A 25,943-nucleotide genomic window follows, 5' to 3' on the forward strand; every position below is an offset into this window, starting at 1 on the left:
CGTGATGGAATAATGAAATTAATTTTAACAGCTTTTATTTATGTACCATACAATTCAATGATTTGAATATATTGAAGAGTTTAATATATTTAAATCATCACTACATTCCATTTTAAAACATTTTCTTAATTTTTGTACCCACTATTAGCTCCTCCTTGATCCCCAATCTGACTTGCATTAAACTGAACAGACTATACATCTAATTACTCTCTTATAGATTCACTTATCCTGAGTTTAATATTAGAAGAAATATAATGAAAGAAGGTCATAAGAAAATATTTAAAAGCCCAAATTATATCAACAAAATAAAACACAGAAAACCTTAATCCGAGAGAAAACAGAAGATAAAGAAGCTAGAACAAATTAAAAATGTGTCAATAGAAAACACAAAGGATTATAGGTTAAACCTTAACCTAATTATACCTGCAGTTATTCACTTTTCAATGAACTTTGTCTGAGGGCAAGACTATTGACTTCTTTGGCCTATGGTTCCAAGGAGTCAATAAAGTTTGAATATGTTGGAGGATCACTGTAATCCATAGTTTTCTGTAAGCCAGGTACAGAAGCTCCACTACAATTCCCTTTCTGATATTGGATTTTATTACTTACAGCACTTGGCTTACTAGTGCTGGAGGGCTACTTCTGTGTGAATTTACATGACATCTCACTGAGATGGCTGCTTGTTTCAAGACAAGCCTTTCAGATACCAGAAGCTATTTTCTCTGTGTTATTCACCCCAATTTGCCATAGCAAACAAATCATCAGTGATCACTTTAGGAGGACAAGTATTGAGCAGGGCCCAGGTCTGATTAACTTTATAAAGATACAGATTATATTCACAACCCTATAATATTCTCGAAATTAATACGTTTTACATATTCTCTTTAATCTGGTCACTTGGCATGTGCCAAATCATATTTTAACACCCATCAAACATGTTGCTATGGAGTCACTTATCACTAACAGCAAATCTAGAGGGGTAGTTCAACTGACCCATGACCTCTCCAAGACTGTTGGGCTTTCTGAAATAGACTGGCATATCCCTGTCCCATGGAGAGGTTGGCTGGTGTGAACAGTTAGCCTTTCATTTATCGGTGGGGAGCTTTCATTTATCGGTGCCAGAGCTCTTCTAACATATACTAGGAACAACAATTTTAAAAAATGTCATGCCCTCCCTGTCTAACCCTATAAATTCTATCCATTCAATCCACAAATTTGGCAGCCTGACCACTGGAAGCAGAAAACCTTTATCCTTAAGTGCCAACATTTCCACTACTTGGAAATGTTTAAACTAAAAATACTTTAAACTTGTGGGCTTCCTAGAGACTGCATGTAACTCACAATGTAAGAGGATCACAAAAATCTAAAATGTATTTAAAACAAAACAAAAAATATTGTTATCATTGAGTAGATCCTGAATCATAGTTCGCCCATGTGTCACAGAGTAGAATGGCTCTCGAGATGTTCTGGGGCTTTTTTTTTTTTTTGTCCTATAATCTTTGCAGCAGCAAATCTACAGACTTTTCTTCCAGGGAGCGATTTGAACCACCAGCATTTAGAAAACAAGTTTACAGGAAAACATTTGTGTCACCTAGGGACACAAAATGAATTTAGGATTCATCTATGCTATGTTTATGAAATGTATAAAACTTAAGTCAGTGAAATTTTGATATATATATCAAATGAATTCTTGTAGAAAGGAAAAATATTTGAATGTGTGGTGGCTTAGCATGGGCACATGTATGTTCTTATCTTCCTCTACCCAACAGTCAGTGAAATAGAATAAGAGACATGAGCAACCACACAATCGTGATGGAATTCTTCCTCATGGAGTTCTCCAACTCCAGAGAGCTTCAGATGCTACATGCTTTCCTATTTCTGCTGATTTACTTGGAGACTCTCACAGGAAATCTTCTCATTATCCTTGTTGTCACCCTGGACCAAGGTCTTCATACTCCCATGTACTTCTTCCTCAAGAATTTATCTTTCCTAGATGCGTGTCTCATTTCCATCACACTCCCAAAATTTATTTTGAACTCTTTGTCGCATAGGAGCACCATTTCTCTGCCAGGATGTGTGTTACAGGTATTGCTGGTGACTCACTTGTCTGGATCGGAACTTTTCCTTCTCACAGCCATGTCCTATGACCGCTACGTGGCCATCTGCCACCCTCTGCACTATGAGGTCCTCATGAACAAGGACTTCTGTTTGCAGATGGCAGCTGCCTCCTGGGTTTCTGGAAGTGTCTTTGGAGTCCTGTACTCAGCGGGGACTTTCTCTTTATCTTTCTGTGGATCCAGGAAACTTGCACATTTTTTCTGCGATGCGCCATCCTTATTGAAGATTTCGTGTTCTAAGACACACATTGTCATTCATGCCACCGTAGTGCTCGGAGTCCTGTATGCACTTTTGTGTGTAGGTTGCATTAGTTTTTCATATATTTCTATTTTCAATATCGTGTTGAAAATGCCATCATTGCAAGGCCGATCAAAAGCCTTCTCCACGTGTGTGCCCCATCTCATAGTTGTCGCCACATTTTTTATGACAGCGGTCATAGCCTATTTGAAACCAATTCCTGATTACCCAGATCTTCTTGATTTTGTGGTGTCTGTATTCTATTGTGTGGCACCTCCATCATTGAACCCCATAATATACAGCTTACGGAACAAGGAAATCAAAGTAGCATTGTCTAATATTCTATGGAAATTAAACCTGTATTGGTTCAATGGAAAAATCAATAGAGTTATTCTCTAATTTTTATAGTTTTTGCAACTTTGTGACTTATGGTAACTATTTTAATACATTTCTTTTAACTTACAACCTCCACTTCCAGCTTATATATGTGTCAGTTAGAGTGATAGAATAAAAAAATATGGAAGCTGACTTTAAATTGAGTAGATTTATATCATTAAAAATTACAAATTCATAACTAGTTTGAAAAGTTGATATTGTGTACCATTGGCCCTGGTTCAGATTGTATTTTATGTACTATAGTACAATATCCAAACAAGAAAATAGATACTAATATAATGTATATATGCATGCCTTTTTATATCATTTTAACATAAAGAAGAGCTGGGCAACCATAGCATCACTTTAATCTCCCTCATCTGATTTCTCACTTCCTACACACCTCCCTTGCACAGTTATGATGACTTAATGCTGACAACTCCTAATTTATTTTCTGTCTGTATGGCTTTGTCATTTCAAGGATGAGTTAGAAGTGGAATTATGTAGCCAATGACCTCCTGATATAATATCTTTCACTCAGCAAATTTTCAGGATTTGTATCCAAGATGTAGGATATAGCAATAGTTTGTTTTTAGCCTTTAGTACATATTCTGTCGTATGTTAAAACAATCACACATTAATTTATTTCTAGTTTAGGAATATCATAGACATTCATTTGTATATTTTTGTGTGAAGGTTAGTTCTAATTTATCTATTATAAATTCCTAGGAGTATAGGCAGCTTATTATTTCTGTATGATATGGTAGCCAACTACTATCTATTTAATTGTGAATGTAATATTTCTTTCTTATTTCTGATATAAGTGGGAAAATTTCCATGAAATATGATGTTAGATGAAAAATTTTCTTAACTTTTCTTTATTATACTGAGAGATTCTGTTTCTATTCTTGTTTTATGGAGTGTTTTTATTGTGAGAAGTTCTTGGGTTTCTCAAATGCCTTTTCTGCATCTATTTAAATATTTGTTCACGTGTTTTTCCTTTGTTCTGCTAATGAGGTTCAAATACTGATTGATTTGTACTGTTGAACTATCCTTTCATCCCTAGGTTAAATTCATCCTAATTAGTTGTATCATCATTTCATTTACATTCCACTTGTTGGAAGGAACTAATGTTTTATTTATTTAACTATCAAATGTCTTTTCAAAGACAGTAAAATGTAAATAAACAAATCTCAGATGTTTTCTACTCTCAGTCAGGCTCCATCTAATTTCTGCAATGATTTCCCTAATTTCACATACTTTTCAGAATCTGACTTGAATTTCTGGCAATTCTGGTGCAATCATTTTAAAATCATTTTAAAAATTGTCTTCAGCACATTTTATTTGCATGTAATATTATTGATAGTGTTAGGTAACTTCCCTATTCTATCTTAACTTTTCTGTGAATACCTACAATGCAGATTGGATCTCTTCTTTCAATACCAATAATATGGTTATTCTCTTAATATGGTTAAACATTGATCAGTCCTTGGTAGGACAATGAATGTGTATTTCTTCCATTTACTTTTTATGTTTCTTGCAATGAGCAACATTTTGTCCTTAGGACTCTTCAATATTGCAACTTCAGAGTTATCACATTTTTTGTTCAGTTCCTTTAGCAAGAGGTGGCAATTTTATTTTTCTTTATTTTTATGTATATCTTATTTAAAACACAATGTTGCTACTGTAGGTAAGTGGTATCAAATGAATTCCAACTCATTATGAACCCATGTACAACAGAATGGAGCACCGCCTGGTCCTACCCCATCCTCACAGTTATTCTATTTGAGCTCACTTCTATAGTCACTGGGTCAAGCCATCGCCTTGAAGGCTATCTGATCTTTTGCTAATTCTCTATTTTAGCAAGTCTGATGTACTGGTCTCACTTGATAATATATCCAAGATACATGACAGAAGTCTCACTATCTTTACTTCTAAGGATCATACTTGCTGTACTTCTTTCAAGTTAGATTTGTTTGTCTGAGTGGTCAATGGTGCTTTTATTATTCCTCCCAGACATTATTCAAGTACATCAACTCAGTTGTATTCTTTCTTATTCACTGTCCAGCTTTGAAATGGATATGAAACTACTGAAAATACTATTGGTTGGATCAGGAACACCTTAGTCCTTTAAGTAGCATCCTTGAACTTCAACAAATTAAAAATTTTATGGGTATATTTTTTGCAGCCCCTTACCTAATAAACCAAAATTTTACTGTGGAGTTAAGAGAAAGTAATTCCTTGAAAATTTAAATCTGTTGTTTATTTGCATGCCATCTCTTGATCCAGTTGTGGGCATTTTAGCTGTCTTTCTAAACTAAAGCCTGCAGATGTTGAATGTTCATCATCAAGAGCATCAAGTCCTTTTAGCATTCAGCAAGGATGTATCATAAGCACATCACAGGTTAGTAAGCTTCCTTCTAATCCTGATGTCACATTGTTCTTCATATAGTCAAGTTTCTCAGATTATTTTCTCAGTAAACAGATTGAATATATACAGTTAAAAGATCTAAGCCTGATACACACCTTTCCTCATTTTAAACTATTTTATTCTAACAGCGGATTCTTGATAGATTCCACCTGCCCATAATAAAGTGTGATGATTTGCTTCTCTATGTACTACCTCTGATTATCTATACTGTCTAGTGCCTTTACTTAGTCAATAAAATTCAAATAAACATCTTTCAGGTGTTCTTTGCTTTCAGCCAAGATCCATCGGAAATCAGTAATGATGTCTCTAATTCTAAGTGGAGTCCATCTTGAATTTCGGACACCTTCCTATCAATATACTATTGATTTCAAATTGTCTTCAGTAACTGTTTCCTTGTCTGTGGTATTAAGGACATTGTTCAATAATTTTGGCATAGTTTTGTATCACTTACTCTGCAAGGCACAAATACGGAACTCTTCGAGCTGGTTGGATAAGTACTGTCTTCCAACAGCTACTGGACATGAAGGAGGTCGTGCTTTCACTGCTTCACCGGCGTGTTAAAACATTGCACTTTATAATCTGTAATTTCCCTGACCCCATTCCATATACTTGCAAAGGTTTATCAATAATATAGAAGACAGGGAAACAATTGATGAATTTTTTTTTGCAATTCATGAATTTGGATTATTGTTTTGATGAAAGCAACTCCAAAGTGCTATGGGCAACTTTAAGAAGAAGCACATCTGTTTGAAGAAAATACAGCCAAAATGCTCTTTTAAACAAGCACCCAATGAAACCCTGCTCAGTTCTGGACCAATTTAATAATCATTTCTATGTTGACACCTGTTGTTTCATCCACTACTTCAACCCATTTTGTTGAGGGTTTTCCACAATTTGAGACCCTCTATTTACCCTGAATCCCCCTCACAACAAATGATCAAATCCAGCATAGAAATAGAGTGCTGTGGGAGGAATGGTTGATATTGGACTAGGGTAAAGAAGGCTAAGGTAAAGGCATGTCTTACCACTGCCTCCTGGTAATAAGAAACCCAGAGGAGGTCAGATATGTCCACCTCGGTTCACATTTGCTGCAGCAGTGATGAGGGAAGAGGCATTCTTGCCAGATCTATCCACAGATACCACACAGATGTACTTTAATGAGTCACTAATTCCTATCCTAAATTTTAGAACTTAAATTTTGAGCACCCTGAAGGGCAAAAAGCTGATGCATGGCAGTGACAGCCTAAAATCCATTTGCGGATTCCCCATAGATGGTCTCCAATTAGTGCTTTCTTATCATTAACCAAGTACGTAAATAATGTAACCCCGAGAAAGAAGGCCTTGGAGAGTGGATTTCCCCCACCAGGAGGGGCAGTCTCTCGCTTAGGGCCTTGCGTAGGTGTGTGCTTAATGGACATCACTGTACTGAGTATAGCACCGGCACTCTAATGGTCCTGTGTCAAGCCCTGTTCGTTTGCCTCTGACTGCCTTGATTGGAAAGCCCTGGACCAACCTTGAGAGCCCTTCTATCTAAAAATGTACGTGTCCCAATCATGGTCCCATTGCTGCTTCTATATTTCCATCTGTAACTGCCACCAATCATGCCTTCATGACAGTTTCTTTACCACCCCTATACCCAATATATCTTGAGTCTCATTGGTGAAACTTGGATGCCATTTCATCCTCGTGTTGGTAACCAACTTTGTCCAGATGATGTGCCTGTGTCTTTGTGTTGTCTTTGTCTCCTTCAAGACTTAAGAAATATTCTCTTTAAATTATATTAGATATGGGACCTCTATTGTACCCTGAGACACATGCCAGGGAAAAGATTTTTTTAGATGGCTAGAGGGCCACCTTCTATTTCACAAATCTACTCTACTTGACTTCTGCAATCACAAAAACCAGTGTTGAGTTAGTCTGATGAAAGAGGAGAAGGGATACTCAGGAACCTAAATACCACAGAAATTCCTCCTTTAGGCTGTGTGGTAGTAATATAATCCGGTGCTATATATTATATTACATTTATTCTCTATATAATTATCTATATAATATTGAGAGTATTAAGAGTGAAGGGGTAAAGTATAGCCTGTCAATCAAGTTGCAGCTTGATGAAATCAGTCTGAGGCACTACAGAGATAAATAGCTCACTGGAGGTCAGACCCACACTCTGTTTCGTCTTCCTGCTTACAAGACACATGGAGCTACACAGATGGAGCTACAGCCCTGGAGCCGGAGGAGCCACGTGGTGACCCATGCAAATACCGAGATGCTTCCAACACCACTGGATGCACAAGACTTTCCACCCACTGTCCTGTGATCTTCCTTCATTCGGCATCAATGCATGTGTCATATGAGTCTGAAGAGTAATTTGTAGACTGATATCGGGTTTATGGGCTAATATCAGACTTATGGACTTGGTGTAGACTGGTTTGGGGTTTTTTTCTTAGTATACAATTAGTCTTTGATATAAATCTTATACACATTTTAATGTCTATGAAATTGTTTCTCTAATCAATCTAGACTAACATAACGTGTTTTTATTTACGCATTATAAAGAGACATTGGCGATATGCCATTAACTGACAACTGGTCATTATATGCAGGAAAAACACGCAAAATGAACAAATAGTAAAAATCAAAACAAAACAGCTTTCTGGGACTATATCTCAGGCTCTCTAGTGCATAACACCTTTCTTCTAGAAATTAACCCCTCCACCCCCTCTTCACCTCCACCTACAACACACACACACACACACACACACACACACACACACACACATACACATACAGGTTTGGAGATGGTAGAATCAAGCTAAGTACCCCCATGGATCTTATGAAATTTTTCCAATTGTAAAATGTTCTTCTTTACTGGGTAGAAAAAATTTTTTTTTTAATTTTAAGCCATGCCAGAAATACAAGGAGTGTCTTCACTCCAGCAAATGACTACCATTTCCCTCTTCTGATTCCTGCACTTTCATAGAAGTTTTACTAGTAAGTCAGAGATAACAACACTAGCCTTTATCTTTTTAGAGATGTAGGGAGCCACATAGAGGGTTTCTGGGGGTGATTGAACTCCCTTCTTCCTCTCAATACTTAAAGAATTAACACTGCAGAAGCACTTTTTAAATCCAAGTAAGGTTTATGAGGTAAGGGGAAGTTTCAGGTATTACAGTCTCAAAAGTACATGGTATTCCTGTAAAGTGTGCAAGGCCACCTGGCTGGGACAGTGGGAACGTTCAGAAGTTTAAAGGTCACTTCAGGGGAGTGAGAAAAAAGCGTGTGAAAATAATGCCAGAGCAGGAGAATGAAACCATGTGTACTGACGTTCCCAGAGGCCAAGAGAGAGGTCAAGCTTACTCCTGAGAGGGTGCGGGCGGCGCATGCGTCCCCACCCTCCCAGAGAGCACCGGAACAAGAGAAGAGAGGGCGGCCTGCCTTTATTCCCTCCTATCCCCCTGGCTGGGGAGGCATGGCTGAAGGGGTTGGCCAACCTTTTTGACTGAGTTTGGATGCACCTGTGTCATGTAATGTGGCTGGTACCTAGCATTAGATGTGGGCCCAGTTTGGAGTTCCCATAGGGATCTGATAGGTGCCTCACTGCCCTGCAAACTTTTTATTGTGGCCTGTTCGGCCAATTTCGGCTAGCACAGGCATTTTGGGGAGATAGCCCCCCTTTTCCTTATTCTGGACCCAAATCATTGGAGGGCACTGGGCAGAGACAATCATGGCTACTTCCAGATGACAAATGGACAAGAAGTGCGGCTTTGGGTGCACATCTTTCCTGCTCTATTAGGAATGGTTGCCATCCACTTCAGGGCCCCTGGTGGATGGGGTTGAGGTGATCCCGACATGGGTGATTTGGGGGAATGACACATTAGCTCAGGGTCATTTGTAATCTCATGGCCTCTGGAAGAGGCAAAACAGGTGAACAATTTAGGTTTTTGTGGTAAAACTAGGTGCCTCAGCTGATATTCAGATCGGCTTAGACTCGAATATATATGGTACTTTGAACACAGGAATATGTCATAGCCTTTACTAGTTTAAAGACTGTTGCGGTTTTGAGGTAAAGTTTTCTGCAGAGCTCTTATTTATCTCAGGATTCCAAGGAAATATCACCTTAAGGTCCTCTAACAGTGCACATGTGTACTTACCTTGCTTTGTTTGATCTGATTCTGAGGAACCCAGTTCCAATGGCTTCCACAGCTTTACCCATTAATGGTGGATCCCACACTTTGTCCTGGAACTTTAACAGTGGGAGGGGTAGAGAGAATTACTGAGACAGGCCCCTTTCGGAGTAGCTGGAGCTCAGAATGAGGAGATCCATCCTTTCAAGTTTTCATAAGAATTGGGTCTTCAGGAAGGCACAAAGGGGGTAGTCCCCCCCCACCTTGAACTTGGATAAACCCATATTGATGGAATTTTTCCTGCCATTGGGAAACTCTGATGGCATATTGCTGTATTAAGGATCCTTTATAATCTGCATCTGGCTCTGTTAGGAGGAAAGGCTACTCATATAAAACTTAATAGCGGTATAAACATGTAGCGTGCCATGGGGCAATTCTGAGATCTAACAGAGCTATTGGCACTGCATCTTTCCTGTTCATCTCAGTCTCTTGTGTCAATTTCCTGAGGATCACTTGTAAGTGGTGGTTAATTATCTCTACTTACCCTTAGGATTGAGGTCTCCAAGCACAGTGGAGATGATAAGTGTCAAGGCGTCTTGGAAGTCTGAGGAAGGAAGTTAGGTGAGAGTAGAGAGCACCAAGTGGGAAAAAATGTACTGGTCTTCCTGCAAACAGCCATGAACAACCAGGGTTCCGGGCCAGAAATAGGAATGTTTTGCTGATGTGCCATCCAGCTGGACTGCTTCAGTCTTCGGTTAGCATTGCAGACTCATCAGCAGTGCCTTCTCCTCTTGGGACTTCTCCATAGAACATAGCACTGCCAGTGGCCAGTTTGTTTATAATGATAGAATGTTTTTCATTGTTTACAATGAAAAAAGTGATCACATGGCCCTCAAGATGGCCTACTTCTATTAAAGCAATCCTTCATCCAGTAGCACAAATGTCGACACATGGGACTTTGTACCCTGGGCAGGGGTCTTCGGCAACTGGGAGGCAGCAGATGGGTGCTGATTATCTATATCCACTGATACCTACACGTGCCTAGCATCTTTTATTCACTCCTTGTCCTGAGTCAGAGCCTCTTGCCCACTGTCCCTATTGTAAAAGTTAAATATTGGCACATACTTAAATTGTTAAACATTGGCAATACTTAAACACCTACAAATTTCTCAACTTCCTTTAGTACTCACTCTTTCTTAAAGTATGTTATAGTCTGTCCTACAATGATCATTACGCCCTTCCATGCCAAGTCATAAGCCAGGGTGAGGTGCTAAAATGTATCTATGTACTATTCGGGATGATCTGAGTAGCCGCTTAGGTCGTCCTTAATATCTGCTTGAATTCAATTAGGGTGAAAGTCTTAGTAATCATCGGAGAGCCAAATTCTCCATCTGTCTCTACCAGAGGTAGAATTTTGAAGGGACTGCTTCCTTTGCATATTGTATAGGTTTAGTGACAGAGAGCAATGCAATCAGGCTAGGGCCTGAGAGGCATTCAGACATTGGACCCTTTATAGGTTATTTGATACATTTGAACAAAGGTCGTTGCTGTTTATTCAAGAGGAAAGATGCCTAAACCTAGGGGATTTCAGCCCACTTTCCCATTCCCTTCCCCAAAAAATTTCCAGCTGTATTGGAGCAGGGTAGAAGAGGGTACAATATTTTTGACAGGGTTCCCCATCATCTGGAAAGTACTAAGGCCAGATTGAAATGCAGAAGGCCACTAGTTTCTGCTTCTTTAGTGCCTGTGGGTGAAATCTAGACAGGTTATACAGGATGAGGTACAAATACATTTCCCTGTGAATGGACACCTGGTTGTCCATCTAGAAAACAAACAGAGGAGGTTATTAGAAAGCCAGCGTCCTGAAGTCTTTAACCAGAGATTCCAGTCCTCTGTAACCCAGTCTCAGACAGAAGCCTCTGTCCTTGGTGCTGCTGGATGAAGCCGTTAACTGCTAGCCAGGCCCAGCACATTTTCTAGAAAACAAACCAGGCATTAGAGATCCAAAACCCGATGGCCTCAGGTAAAGTCAGGCATTAGGGTTACCAGCAAATGGGTGGCCTCAATGGGAATTTTGGAGGGGACCACCAGCTGTGTATGGTCTCGCCAGGATGTTTGAAGGGGAGGGGACCCAATTTTGTGGCTCAATCTGAATGCAGCCAACTCTAGGGGAATTGGAATCCTTGGCTGTGCAGACATGAACACATGTCTGTGTCGGGGATGTAAGTAGCCTGGTGTATGGGCCTTTCCATTTTTTGGAGACAGGAGGCAGATGACACAGGCTGCACCTAAGAACCCTTTTGATTGGTCTTGGAAATGACTGGAGTAGCAGTTTTTAGTGACCTAACTTCCAAATGCCTTTTGGCCAAAGCTTGGCAAAAGGGTAATAATAATAATAGGGAGCGGGGGGAATAAAAAAAAAAACCAAAATCACATCTGAATTCAAGAGAATTAGGAATTCCCTAGCACCTGGCTTATCTGTAAAAAGGGAAACTTGCAGTGAATTGGCATGGACTTGGTAGCGTGTGTTTTTTGAATAACCCTTTGGATTTTGTTTCCAATATCTCCCTCTTTCTGTTGTTGGTAATCTCTTGATAACTTTGTCTATTTCTTCTATTTATATGGGTCTGTTGAGATTCTTGATGTCCCCTGGGGATAGTCCAGGGAGGGTTTGTTTTTCCAAGAATTTGTCTATATCTTCCAAATTTTTTAATTCATTGGAGTACAATCCTTTGTAGTACTGTGTAATTATCCTTTTGATTTCATTAAGGTCAGTTGCAATGTCCCCTCTTTCATCCCTTATTTTTGCTATTGAAATTTGTTCCCTCCTTTCCTTTGTTAGGTTTGCCAACGGTCTGTCGATTCTGTTTATCCTTTCAAAGAACCAACTTTTAGCAGCATTTTCCCCATAGTTTTCTTATTTTTCCTCTCCTGAATCTCAGCCCTGATTTTTATATTTGCTTTACTTTTACTATTAGTATGATTGTCCTGATGACTCTGCTCTAGTTGTAAATTTTTAGCCAGCATATCAATCATGAGTCTCTATTACTTTCTCAGGTGTGCATGTATTGCTATGAAACTTCCTCTGATAACTGCCTTTGCTGTGTCCCATAATATTTGGTATGTCGTGTGCTCATTCTCATGGGTGTCTAGAAATTTCCTAATTTCATCTGATCTGTGCCAGTATGCACTCATTTTGCAGTAGAGAGTTATTTATCCTCCAATTGTTTGCTCTTGTTTACTTCATCTTCCTTTTGTTGATTTTCAGCCTTATGGCACAGTGGTCAAAGAGAGAGGCCATTATGATATCAATGTGCTTAAATGTATGTATATTCATCTTATACCCCAGCCTTTGGTCTATCTTCAAATATATGCCATGCATGCTTGAAAAGAATGTGAATTACTTTGTATTTGGGTGAAAAACTCTGTGACATCTATCAGGTCAAATTTTCTATTTGTAGTGTTTAGATCTCTAGCCTCCTTGTTTAGTTTCTTTCCCTGTGATTTATCTTTCTCAGAGAGCATTGTATTGAAATCACCCAGTATATTTTTGAGGCTATCATTTCTTTTTTCATCTTTTGGAGCGTTTGGTTGATATATTCAGCAGGTCACTCATTCGGGGACTATATGTTTAGAATGCTTAGTGGTTTTTTGTCTACAATTCTCTTGAGCATTATATGGTGTCCCTCCTTATCTGTTTTTATGGTTTGCACTTTGAGGTCAATTTTATCTGAGATTAGGATTACAACCCCTGCTTTTTTGAATTTCTGTTTGCTTGGTATTCCCTTCTCCAGCCTTTGATTCGGAGCCTATCTTTGTCTGTAGCCTTGAGATGTGTCTCCTGGTGGCAGCAGATTCATGGGACATGTTTTCTAAGCCAGACTGCTTGTCTCAGTCTTTTAATCCTTGAGTTCATTCAGACCATTGATTTTCAGGGTAATTATCTCCATCTGCGGACTCTCTGATGCCATTTTATACCTTTTGTGTTTTGCTACTTTCCTTTCTCATTAGTGTTTTGCATGTGCGTGTGTGTGTGTGTTTGTGTGTGTGTGCATCATTCTTGACGTCTTTCCACCCTTAAGCCAATGCTATTTCAGGGTCTGTTTTCTCTTTGGTGCTCTCTGGCTGAGGTTGTTCTATGTGGCAGTCTCTTATTTATGCTTGGTTAGTGTTCTTCTGCCCATTCTGGGTCGGCATGGATCTTTTGTAGGGCTGGGTTTCTTCGAACGTATTCTTTGAGTTTTTCCTTTTGTGGGAAGACTCTTCTCCATCTATCTTGATTGATAATTTGGCTGGGTAGAGTATTCTTGGGTTTACATTGCTTTCCTTCAATTTATGGAACTTGTTACTCCATTCTCTCTTCTTCTCCATAGTTTCTGCTGATACCTAGCTGGGTGTGGTGCAGGCATAAATGCCTTAGGCTAAGGGGAGTGGTCTGGACGTTATCAGTAGAGTGTGAGAGACCAAAAATGAGACAAGGAGGAGGAAAAAATTTAAAAAGCAAGCCTGCTGAGCTTGTGGGGGGCAGGGGAGGAGGGGATATAATGAAGAGATGGAAACAAAGCAACAATGTAGCTGAGTCAAGATCCCCACCAGTGGAGCTGCAGGGGTTTAGTCCCTGCTCCTAGGAGGCAGCAATAAGCTGTTGTGTTTGTAAAAGGCCCCTGCACAATCTTCCAAGACCAGGTGGCAGCACCCTGTGGCTGTGTTGAGACCAAGTCACCCTACAGGCTCCAAATGGTCCCGACTCCAGCAGAGACAGTGGCGGGGTCAAGGTCAATCCCAACTGGCTTCCACTGAGGTAAGCCAAATGCCCCCAGCCCCACAAAACCCCATGAATTTCTGCCTACTTATCTTTATAATGCTCCTCCTGAATTCCAACAGAGTTGAATTTCCTTCTAAGCAACTCTCCTGGGCTGAACTCTGTGGAGTCCCTCTGGTATGTGTTGCTCCATCGCCATCTTGCCAGAAGTCACTCAGGCATAGTTTTTTGACCTTAACCATTATTAGTAGTTCTTTCTTCTTATCCCCCACGCTTTTTTTACCTTTGGTATACTCTTTCTCACTTTTCCCCTTTCTTAGAAATAAACCTTGTACTATTACTGTAATATTTGTTTTCCAATTAGTACCACCCTTTCATTCATTCTTTAAAAAATATATAATTCTTAAGTTAACATTACCTGATTGTTTCCATTTTCCTCTATTATTTTCACTTCTGTTATCATTATCATCCATGTTTCCCCTACTTAATGACTATTCTACTGCTACCTAAAATATTCTAAAATGTCTGCTTTTCCTTTACTATACCATGCCACAGAGTTAATTACCTGCATACAATTCATTCTAGTAATCCAACCTTAACAACTATACCAAGATGTCAAGGAAACCACAAACTTATTAGCATACATACAAAGAGAAATAAGCACACATCATTGAACAACATCCAGACCTAAATGAAATCGCAGAAATTGAGCACACAATGGAATTATCAAAAAAGCAATTCTTAAAAATGATTGTGTGTGTTCACCAGATGAAAGAAAGAGAATTACAGAAAAATGGAATAATAGAAAATCTAAAAATTGCATTAGAAGCCTTATAAGGATAATTCAAACAGAAACTCAGAAACTGAACACTAAATATTACAGAATTATGCAATAGTATAAAAGAGGAGAGAAATAGAATTGACGCCTGGACTAGTGAACTTGAGGACACATCTTTTGACTCCAATCTCTAAGCAACTCCAACTAACATAAATTTCAAAGGAGGCTGAAAGAAAACCCCTCAGAATCATGTGGGGCTCAATTTATGTTGTACAGAGAATCCAGAATATGAAGAAGAAACACAACCAAAACAAAAAAAATTCAGCGTCTTATGATTTTGAGAGATTACAGAAGAAAAAGAAATAAACAAAACTTAAATACACAATCCACAGAGGGAATAGTCCAAGCAGCCCTGGGGGAAATGTTCTTAACTGTCTAAAAGATGGAAACACAACTCTATAAGAAACTGAGAAAGCCACAATCAGGATGGTCCCCAAAAGAAAGATGAAATATCTTGTAGTCAATCTCTCCAATAGTAAAGATAAGGAATGAATTCTGAGAGCAGCCAGGGGAAAAATAAATGTGTACAAACTGGCAACATTTAGAACAATAACTGTTTTTTTTTTCAGTTCAAACCACTCAGGTAAGAAAAGAATTGAACAACATATATAAAGTCTTTAAGGAAAAAAATCCTGTAAGCCAGAAAGTTTGTATTCAGAAAAGTTATCACTCAAAAATGAGGGAGAATTAAAAGTAATTCTGGACAAATAAGAAATTAAAGGAATTTGTAAAAGCAAGACAATTTAGTACTACAAAAATTACTAAATGAAGTACTCTGACCAAAAAAATCCATGGCAACAACAGACAAACCTGTGACCAACATATATTATGCCTCACAAAGCCAATAAACTGAAAGCAGTATCCACAACACACACACTACAAGTCAAAATTACAACTCCCCGCCAAAAAACTTAACGTATCAGTCTTCTAACTGAAGATTAATACATTAAACATATCAGAGAATAGCAGACGGGAAAGGAAATATGACCCACTGATATGCTGCCTCCAAGAAATACACCTCAAACACAAAGACTAAAACAGACTAAGCATTAAGACTGGACAAAGGCATATAAAGTGAACGGCAAAATTCAAAAGCAGGTGTGACAACAATAAACTATGAAAAAATACACTTAAAGCCAAACAACATAATGAGAGGCAAAAATGGGTACTACATAATGATTACAGGAACAACAGATCAAGAAAATATAGCCATACTACACATATATGTCCTAATGAAAGAACCTAGATATAAATTAATGAAATTCACATAGACTTGCAGTGAGAAAAAGACAGCTCAACAATATTTTTAGGAGGCATCAATACACCACTCTCAAGGAAACACAGATCATCAGTCAAGAAACTTAATAAAGATTCAAAAGAAGTAAAGAATGTGGTCAAACAACTCAATTTCCTAGACACATACAAAATATTCCATTCAACAACAGTACAGTGCCCAGCATTTCCCATTGCACATAGAACCATCTCATGTTAGGCCATAAAGCAAGATTTTAAATTCAAAATATTGAAACCTTAAACACATTTTCTCAGACCAATGCTATAAAACTAGAAATTATGAACAGAAAGACACATGCTGAAACATTTTAGAAACAAGCACAGTCTACCTTGTTGTTCACATCTTAGTCAAATTCATAAATGTAACTTATTAACTTATTAATTATTGATTAAATGTAATTAATTAAATTTTAACTTGAATATTATACCTTTAGTCTTTTAATGTCAAGAACTGTTACTTTATCATTCCATGCCTCTTTAATGTGAACCTTTAACTAAGACAAAATAAGTAAATATTATAATCTATTGTCTCATTTTTCTGATATAATTTTCTTTAAATGCTCTCTACCTCTTTTATAATTTTTCTAACCCTGTCAATGCTAAAAACATGTAATCTCCAGTTTGATCACTAATTTCCATCATATGCTCTGTTTTAACAAAAATCTACCTTTACTACACATTAGTTATAATACTAAAAATGAATAATCAGATACATTTAAAAACAAATGAAATATGTGATATATAAAAACAAGGGAGTGGAACCAGACTAGATGCAGGGATACATATGTTAGCAAACTAAAAAAGAGGTGGGGAAAGGGAAATAAATAAATAATTAAAAAGAAATGCGTAGCAGGGGCAAGGGGCACTAGCCCACCTGAGGGGAGAGTATTGTTTATATCTCCACAGGGAAAGAGGGACCAGACTTCAAACCAGTGCTCCAAGATATGGATGCAACATGCCGGCGTGGAGTGGGAACCAGTGGAGAGGTCTGAGAGGCCAGCCCCAATCCCAACTATTATGTGGACACCTGTCCATCCCCCAGAAGAATTTATTTCAGAGGACTGCACTGAACCTGTGGCTCTGGGAGAAGGGCATAACTGATCAGAGCACACAGGAGCAGATGAAAGGGGAGGAGGAGAGAGTGGAGCACATTCTGGTCCTGAACCCTTGAGGACCATGCTCTCGCTCAGAGAAGCCAATCCACAGAAAAGAAAAGAAAAGCCAATCCACATGTCTGGCCCCACTATGAGACACTATGTCCCTCACTGACCATAGCCCTACAGAGGACAACACAGGAATTGTGCCTGATCTGATCCCGCCACACCTAGGCAAAACACTAAGTGGGTGCAACAGAACAGCAAGGAAATGGAGCAGCGAGGTCCCCAGGGAATGCCAAAGGTAGACTTCAGGACCAGGGCTTGGTGCTCCAACAGACTGGACTGGAAAGCACCCCTAAAGGGCAACAAACTCTCCTTGATCTAACCACAAGCTTTTCTTTTTGCTGTTTTTTTTTTTTTTTGTCATTGATTTGTTGCTGTTTTGGTGTATGCTGTTGCTTGGGTTTGCTCTGTCTTTTTTGGTGCATGTTATTATCTCCTCAGGCTTGTCTAAATAAGATAAGCTGGATGAACAATCTGAGGAGAAAACAATGGGACTGACAGTTTTGGGGAGACACAGGAGAGGGGGAGGTGGAAGGAAAGGTAGTGATGTTAACAAACACAGGGATAAGGGAAAAACAAGTGATCCAAATCGGTTGTGAGGAGGGTGTAGGTGGCCTGGTAGGGCATGATCAAGGGTAATGTAATCAAGAGAAATTACTGAAACCCAAATGAAGAATGAGCATGAAAGTGGGACAAGAGGAAAGTCAAGGGAAGTAGAGGAAAGAACTAGGAGGCAAAGGGCATTTATAGAGATCTAAATAAAGGCACACACATATGTAAATATATTTATATATAAGGATGGGGAAATCTATGAGCATATATTTATAGGTTTAGTATTAAGATAGCAGATGAACATTGGGCCTCCACTCAAATACACCCTAATTGCAAGAATACTTTGTTCTATTAAATTGGCATTCTATGATGCTCACTTTCCTGACACAACTGCTGAAAACAAATGGGTGCATAAGCAAATGTGGTGAAGAAGGCTGATGGTGCCTGGCTATCAAAAGATATAATGTCTGGGGTCTTAAAGGCTTGAAGACAAACAAGTAGCCATCTAGCTCAGAAACAACAAAGCCCACCTGGAAGAAGCACATCAGCCTGTGAGATCACGAGGTGACGAAGGGATCAGGTATTAGACATCATCAGAACAAAAAATCATACCGTTGTGAATGAAGGGTGGAGTGTGGAGTGGAGACTCAAAGCCCATTTGTAGGCCACTGTACATCCCCTTACAGAAGGGTCTCGGGGAGAGGACAAGCCAGTCAGGGTGTAATGTAGCAATGATAAAACATACAACTTTCCTTCCTAAATGCTTCCTCCCCAATCAGTATCATGATCTCAATTCTACATTATAAGTCTGACTAGACCAGTGGAAGTACATTGGTACAGATAGGAACTGGAAGCACACAGAATCCAGGGCGGATGATCCCTTCAGGACCAGTGGTGTGAGTGGTGATACTGGGAAGTTTGAGGGACGTTGGGTTAGAAAGGGGGAACCAATTACATGGATCTACATATAACTTCCTCCCTGGAGGACGGACAACAGAAAAATGGGTAAAGGGATGTCGGACAGTGCAAGATATAACAAATAATAATTTGTGAATTATCAAGGGTTCATGAGGGAGGGCCAGGTTGGGAGGGAGGGGCAAAATGAGGAGCCGATGCCAGGGGCTTGGGTGGAGAGCAGATGTTTTGAGGATGATGAGGGCAATGAATGTACAAATGTGCTTTACACAATTGATGTATTTATGGATTGTGATAAGAGTGTTATGAGCCCCTAATAAAACAATATAAAATAAACAAAAAATAAACAAGGGAGTACTAGAAAATAATTTATTTCTTTACTACACCTTATATTACTATGTGTGTTGGTTTAGACCTCAATGCTTATCAAATGAATACTTAATACACATTTTTGATAATGAAGTGTAACTTGAACATGAAAATTTGTCGTGCTGCAACAATTTGTAAGCTTATAAGTTACTACAATGAAAAAGTTATTAGAGTTAAAGGAATATTCTATATATGATCTGCAGCATATATTTATATGCTTCCTTTCATATGTTCCAGCACAACCAGCATAACATAACCAAGGTCTTTGATTTAAATTATTTCTTATTATATTTACAACTGATATTTTATTTGCTTGGTATTTTATATTATAGAGGGCCAAATTAAAAATATCTTAACCTGATCTAATATTAAATTTTCAGTTTCTCTAATGAAGCAAACCCATGAAACTCACACATGTACACACATATATATATACTATATATGTGTGTATATACTATATTTGTATGCATACAAACACATACGTATGGAGATGTTTATATCATATAAATGGGTCACACAGTAGTAGAGACAGGCAAGTTTCCAGCCTGTAGGCCATATGTCAAGCTGGAAGATTCTCTTGAGTTATGCAGTTTCAAGGAGTAATGATTGCAAGGTTTGCAGGATTCTGGTTGAAACCGCAATTGAACCCAAGGAAGGCAGGCTACTGACAGATACCAGGATCAGCAGGCAATACAACAGGAACGTACTTCAAGTGAAACAGCTAGAGGTCAGCGAACAAGTCAGATACCAGATTCAGACTAACAAAAAGCAAGAGTACACTTGCAGAGCTTCCACTTCCTTTACAAGCAGGCCACATTCCAAAAAATATTTCCTTAAAATGGATTGCATCAGGACTGTGATGTGAGTAAGGGTATTCCATTCCACCCTAATCTTCTTATAAATGATTGACTGCTGTAGACATTATGGTGGTATTTACACTGCATTAAAGTGCATCATCGGATTATGCTATGACTTATTTGTCATACAACTGAAAATTCTGGTCCATGCAAGTTGACAAAAAATCTAAGCAATTACATTAAGTAATTATGTTTTTATTTAGACTTCTTACTTAATTGGATCACTTGATATGTAGAAAGGAGTTTTTAACAAATTTTTCATCTGATTAAATACTTGCATTCATGAGAGCTTTCACCAAGAAACAATAATTAAGTTGAAAAATATAAAAACATTTATCTATAATATACTTAAATATATAAATATTTATTACATGTTTGTTTATATATTTTAAATATGTTAAGGAACCTGGGGTGTAGTGGTTATGCTTTGAGCTTCTAACCACAGGTTCAGCTGTTCAAAACCACCTGTGGCTCCACAGAAAAAAGATGAAGTTTTCTACCTCTGTAAATAGATCCAGTCTTGGAAGCCCACAGAAGCCTTACTATGTCCTATAAGGTCACTATGAGTGGGTATTGACTTGATGGGAATGAATTTCTGTTTGAAATATAAATATTTATTTAACCACATACAATATTCAAAAGAAATTATCTTTTCCTGTTGCAGATATATTATAATTAAAGCAAATAATTATCTAAATCAAAATTCTTGGTAAGTTTTTGAACCACCTATTCCGAAGAATCAAACACAAATTTATCAATAAGGTCATGCCTCCTTGCCCTAATCCTAAGTGCCCAAGAGAGATGTGATACTTCATCTGATCCCTGAAGATTTATCCACAAATAAATCATTATTGGATAGCAAATTGTTGTCAAAAGGGAGATCATTATAAGAAAGTGTGAGACAAAGAATATGAAAGACACTGGGAGAGTAGCTGGGATAGAATCAGTCCTGGGCATGATGAAAGTGACTAGATAAATGGAATATATGTATATTCCATTTATATATTAGAGCCAGATTTGAAGAGTGTGGAAGATTGAGATAACTGAATTGTAATGACTGTTAATAATAATTTTTTAAGTAAAAAAAAATAATGGGCTCAAAATTAATTCTTCTAAAAAGAAGAAAATCATGGAAGAAGAAAAGTGAGAAAAGATGAAATTGAAGAGACTATGCCATTTCAATTTATGATAGAAAACTTTGCAACTGGGTGAGTGATTAGGCATTATTATGTATCTGACACAATAATCAATTATTGATCAATTAGTACAAAATAATAAATATTTTAAGTGATGTATTTATAGCAATAGATAATCCATACTTCAAATATGCTAAAATTTAGATGCGATTAAATGGAATAACTTTTTATAAAATATTGCACATTTGTATGAAAATTGTATGTTATTTTATATGTTCTCTCTATAAAATCCTAATGTAAATACTGTATATTCTCGTGTATAAGCCAAGCTTTTCAGCACATCTTTAATGCAGTTTCTGTGGTAAAATTAGGTGCCTTGGCTGATATTCAGGTCGGCTTATACTCAAGTATATACATAGTCAAAATTCTGCTTCTGCTTCTGATTCTGCTTCTTTGGTTAATATTAAAAACTGGATAATGTTCTGTATAAAATAGAATAAGATATTAACTAATATAAAATCTAAAGGACATTTGTTTTAAAACAATATATTATGGTATTTCTCTTTCTGATCTTCCTTAATTCTTAAATCATATGAAAATAGTCCTATATATGTTGTCTTAGAATTATTACTGAAAATGCTCAAATAAAGAACAATTTACATAGGTATTAAAATGTGATTTTTTTATTATCACATACTTTAATGAAATATGAGTTTGTGGTTTCCAACAAATCTAGTCATGCATTAAAATTTAAAATTACCTTTCCATAATATGGAAGTAAATATTGATTCTCTAACTTACCATTGTCAAACATAATTGTTTAAATTTTAAGAGCAGAAACTGATGGCTCTGTATAATTACTTATTAATCTAGAACCAAATAAGGAAGACTTGGATGCATATTGAATAAATTTTAATGGCTAACCAAAAGGAGAGGTTTAAATTCTCCCACCAATCAATTAAGAAAATGTGGGAGTCTGCCTCAGTCAAGATTTGCACCCTTGAAAACCCTGTGGAACAGTACTAGGGTCATTATAAGTCCAAATATACTTGACAGCAACTGTTTAATCAAATACATTAGAAAAGAAATGCTATATCTTACTTCTTGAGATTGATGGTTTAAAAACTAGAAGAATGCTAATTCATTACTGTCCTACTTGATCAGTGATATCTTTGGAAACTCTGTGAAATGAACAGTCTCCGTCCCAGATAATTGACTGGGAATCTGCATTTTGATAACAACAGATTTTGCTGATTGGTGCTAGAAAAGGTAGGCTATATATGACCTTAAAAATATTTTCTCTATAAGTGGGGCAAGGCCAATGTACAGACTCAATCCCATTAGAGACAAACTTGTAGTCTAAGCATGCACTCTAATGCTGCATATAAGTAATAAAAATTGATATCTATGAAGGACAGAATGTTTGCTGCATTTTTAAGAGCACTATATCCTGGCAATGAAAAAGAAATTAAAGGAAAGCTGAAAGGGAAGTTACCAACATGGAAGTAAGCATCATGTGTCTTAGTTATAGGAAACAGTTTATGTTAGGTACATTGTTTAATATAGAAGCATTTTTCCATATAAGCAATGTATTCCTGTAATGACATTTCAAATCAGTAAGATGTGAACATCATCAATAAATTTCAATATGAAAAACTCAAGATCCATAGTCACATTGTGAAGACAAAAATCATTTAAAACTTAAAAAACATAATCCTTACAGTTTATTTCCAAAGACTATATAAAATATTTTACGTCACTTCTATAATGAAGTATGTATTTCAATAAATTTCATCCTACAATTCAGTGACATCACTGAGTGAAATCATATTGAGAAACCGTCCCAAGTGTCCATTGTCAAATGCTTTTATCGTGAATCCAAATGCAGTAGCCCTTAAACAATATGTCCCCACTAATGGACTTACCTGCTTTATATATTTCATGTAGCTATGACAACATAATACTTACCCAATTCACTCAATAAAATTTGTTTTTTTTTTTAATCTTTCCATGTAGTAGTACTTCATTTTTATTTGTGAATAGTAATATACTATTGTATGTCTTCTATGCAACACATTTTTCATATCCATTATTATTTTTGAAGAAAACTTATGCACACATTAGAACAAACATTTAAAATCAGAATCACAAATGGCATTCTACTACTATGAAATATTCAGGTGACTTGAACATCTTTTGGGAGCCATATTTTTGAACAGTCAAGATTACATGCTTTTATTCAAAGACCATATAGAGATGCAATTTACAACACTTAGTCCAGGAGAAAAGAGTTTAGTGCTTGTGGGTTTAGATGTAATCTATGGCTGAAAGAGATGCATGGTGACTAGAATATTTGATGAAAGCAGAGAGCTCTGATTTTATTTTTCAAATTTATTTTTAATTTGGAGTTAATACATAGTTCAATCATGTCCAAGAGTATTTACAGTTGCTTACCCCAGTTTCCACATATTCTTTTCTTTACAGGATCCTTGACATCCTCTCCATTGATTCTTGAATGAATAATTTATAATCTTTTCCCAAATCAATTAAACTATTAGTACATTAATTGCATAGTCTCATAATTGCTTATCATAAAAAATGAATGCTACATCAAATTATCATAATAAATTACTCACTGCTACATGGGATTAACTAATATTATTCATGCACTGCTCTCAGTACAGAAGAGGCACTCATGGATGTTAATGCATGTCTGAACATTGAATTGACACTCTTTCATGAATGCAATTTTTTTTTTACTTTTTAATGACTGTGTCTATTTTTTCAAAGCCTTTATGTCTTGGGCCTCTGTTTCCTAATTTATTACAGTACTACCATGAGAACAGACAATGGAACTGTCCCCCAGGAATTTCTCCTCTTGGGCTTTCCAGGACCCCAGACCCTTCAGTTCTCTCTCTTCCTGCTTTTTCTGGTGATGTACATCCTCACAGTTGGTGGTAACGTTGCGATCTTGATGTTGGTTGGTACCTCCCACCAGCTCCACACCCCTATGTATTTCTTTCTGAGTAACCTCTCTTTCCTAGAGATTTGGTATACCACAGCTGCAGTCCCCAAAGCTCTGGCCATCCTCCTGGGAAGAAGCCAGACCATATCATTCACTGGCTGCCTTTTGCAAATGTACCTCGTTTTCTCACTAGGCTGTACAGAATACTTCCTCTTGGCAGCCATGGCTTATGACCGTTATCTTGCCATCTGCTATCCTCTACACTATGGTGCTATCATGAGCAGCCTGCTGTCAGCACAGTTGGCTCTGGGCTCTTGGATCTGTGGCTTTCTGGCCATTACAGTGCCCACAGCCCTCATCAGTGGCCTTTCTTTCTGTGGCCCACGTGCCATCAATCACTTCTTCTGTGACATTGCCCCCTGGATTGCCCTTGCCTGTACCAGTACTCAAGCAGTGGAGCTTGTGGCCTTTGTGATTGCTTTTGTGGTCATTCTAAGTTCCTGTCTCATCACCCTGATCTCCTACATCTTCATCATTAGAACCATCCTTAGAATCCCTTCAGCCACGGGCCGTAGCAAAGCATTCTCCACATGCTCCTCTCATCTAACAGTGGTGCTCATCTGGTATGGATCTACCATTTTCCTCCATGTACGAACCTCCATCAAGGACGCTTTGGATCTTACTAAGGCTGTGCATGTACTGAACACTGTGGTCACTCCAGTTCTTAACCCTTTCATCTATACACTCCGTAACAAGGAAGTAAGGGAAACATTGGTTAAAAAATGGAAGAAATTGCATTAATAAAGAAGGTACTTGGTATGTATGTGTATATGTGTGTGTGTATGTACACATATATATATACACACACACATAGAGAGAGAGAGAGCCGGTCTCAGTAAGTAAGCATATGAGAAGACATAGAAATTTTTATATGGATATGGATTGTGTTTATACAGTGGATTATAACTTAAAGGATCAATAATGGCTAAATGATATGAAAAATGGAATATAGTTTCTCGGCTGTTATTGTTAGGTATTACTGAGATGGTTATGACTCTTAAGTAATCTTATGCACAGGGAAATGAAATACATTCCAGTTAGTTTTATTCCATGGGAGTTGTGGATATAAGCAAAAATTTTTTAAGCAACAATTTATATTGAATTCAAATTGCTCTTGAGTACTTTTTATAAAATTTTAAATACATATGCAATGAAAATTGCATTTTATTAAGTGACTTCTAAATCATTGTCCCCTTTTAAATTCTTTTATTTAAAAATCACAACTTTCACCATTTTGAGAATAATGTCATGATATACAGGTATGAGGATTATAAAAGTTTTAAAGAAAAAAGTTTGAAATAATAGTTTCATTTTATACACTGAAATTCAAGTGTGTACATGTTTCATTAGAATATTTTTTGATAAAATTTAATAGAATAATACATATGAAATTAGAAACTACAGGATAATTTTTCACATTTTTTAACAAAGATAGTTGTCTAAGTAATTTTAAAATTTGGAGATGAAAAGTACAGAGTATATAGTCAGGACAGTGATAGAGTTTGGATATATTAATAGAAGTTCTTTACATAACAGTACATTGTCTCCATCTTCATAGGTGTGTTAGTCTGGATTGTCTGGAGAAACAAATCCAGAGATATTCATATTTGTATAAGAAAAAGTTTTATATACAAGAGCAATTGAATATGAAGAAAACACCTCAATCCAGTCCAGATCAATTCCATAAATCCAATATTAGCCCATATGTCTAATCATAGTCCATAAATTAATTTTTAGACTCACACAGCCAT

At 37.3% G+C, this 25,943-nt stretch overlaps 2 protein-coding genes across 2 annotated transcripts; both read left to right on the forward strand.

Annotated features, from left to right (window-relative positions):
* The first annotated feature begins 1,791 nt into the window (after window positions 1-1,791).
* LOC142440422 (olfactory receptor 14K1-like) lies at window positions 1,792-2,754 on the forward strand. Its single transcript, XM_075542869.1, has one exon. It carries the CDS (start codon window positions 1,792-1,794, stop codon window positions 2,752-2,754), a length of 963 nt encoding a protein of 320 aa, XP_075398984.1.
* A 21,249-nt stretch (window positions 2,755-24,003) lies between these two features.
* LOC142440423 (olfactory receptor 6F1) lies at window positions 24,004-24,933 on the forward strand. Its single transcript, XM_075542870.1, has one exon. The coding sequence runs from the start codon at window positions 24,004-24,006 to the stop codon at window positions 24,931-24,933; it is 930 nt and encodes a 309-aa protein (XP_075398985.1).
* Window positions 24,934-25,943: the final 1,010 nt, after the last annotated feature.

This window comes from Tenrec ecaudatus, chromosome 2 (assembly GCF_050624435.1).
Source record: "Tenrec ecaudatus isolate mTenEca1 chromosome 2, mTenEca1.hap1, whole genome shotgun sequence".
NCBI classification, from domain to species: domain Eukaryota; kingdom Metazoa; phylum Chordata; class Mammalia; order Afrosoricida; family Tenrecidae; genus Tenrec; species Tenrec ecaudatus.

Excerpts from the sequence above, each read along its gene's own strand:
- LOC142440422 (XM_075542869.1), top strand. The coding sequence starts at position 1,792 with ATGAGCAACCACACAATCGTGATGGAATTCTTCCTCATGGAGTTCTCC.
- LOC142440423 (XM_075542870.1), top strand. The coding sequence starts at position 24,004 with ATGAGAACAGACAATGGAACTGTCCCCCAGGAATTTCTCCTCTTGGGC.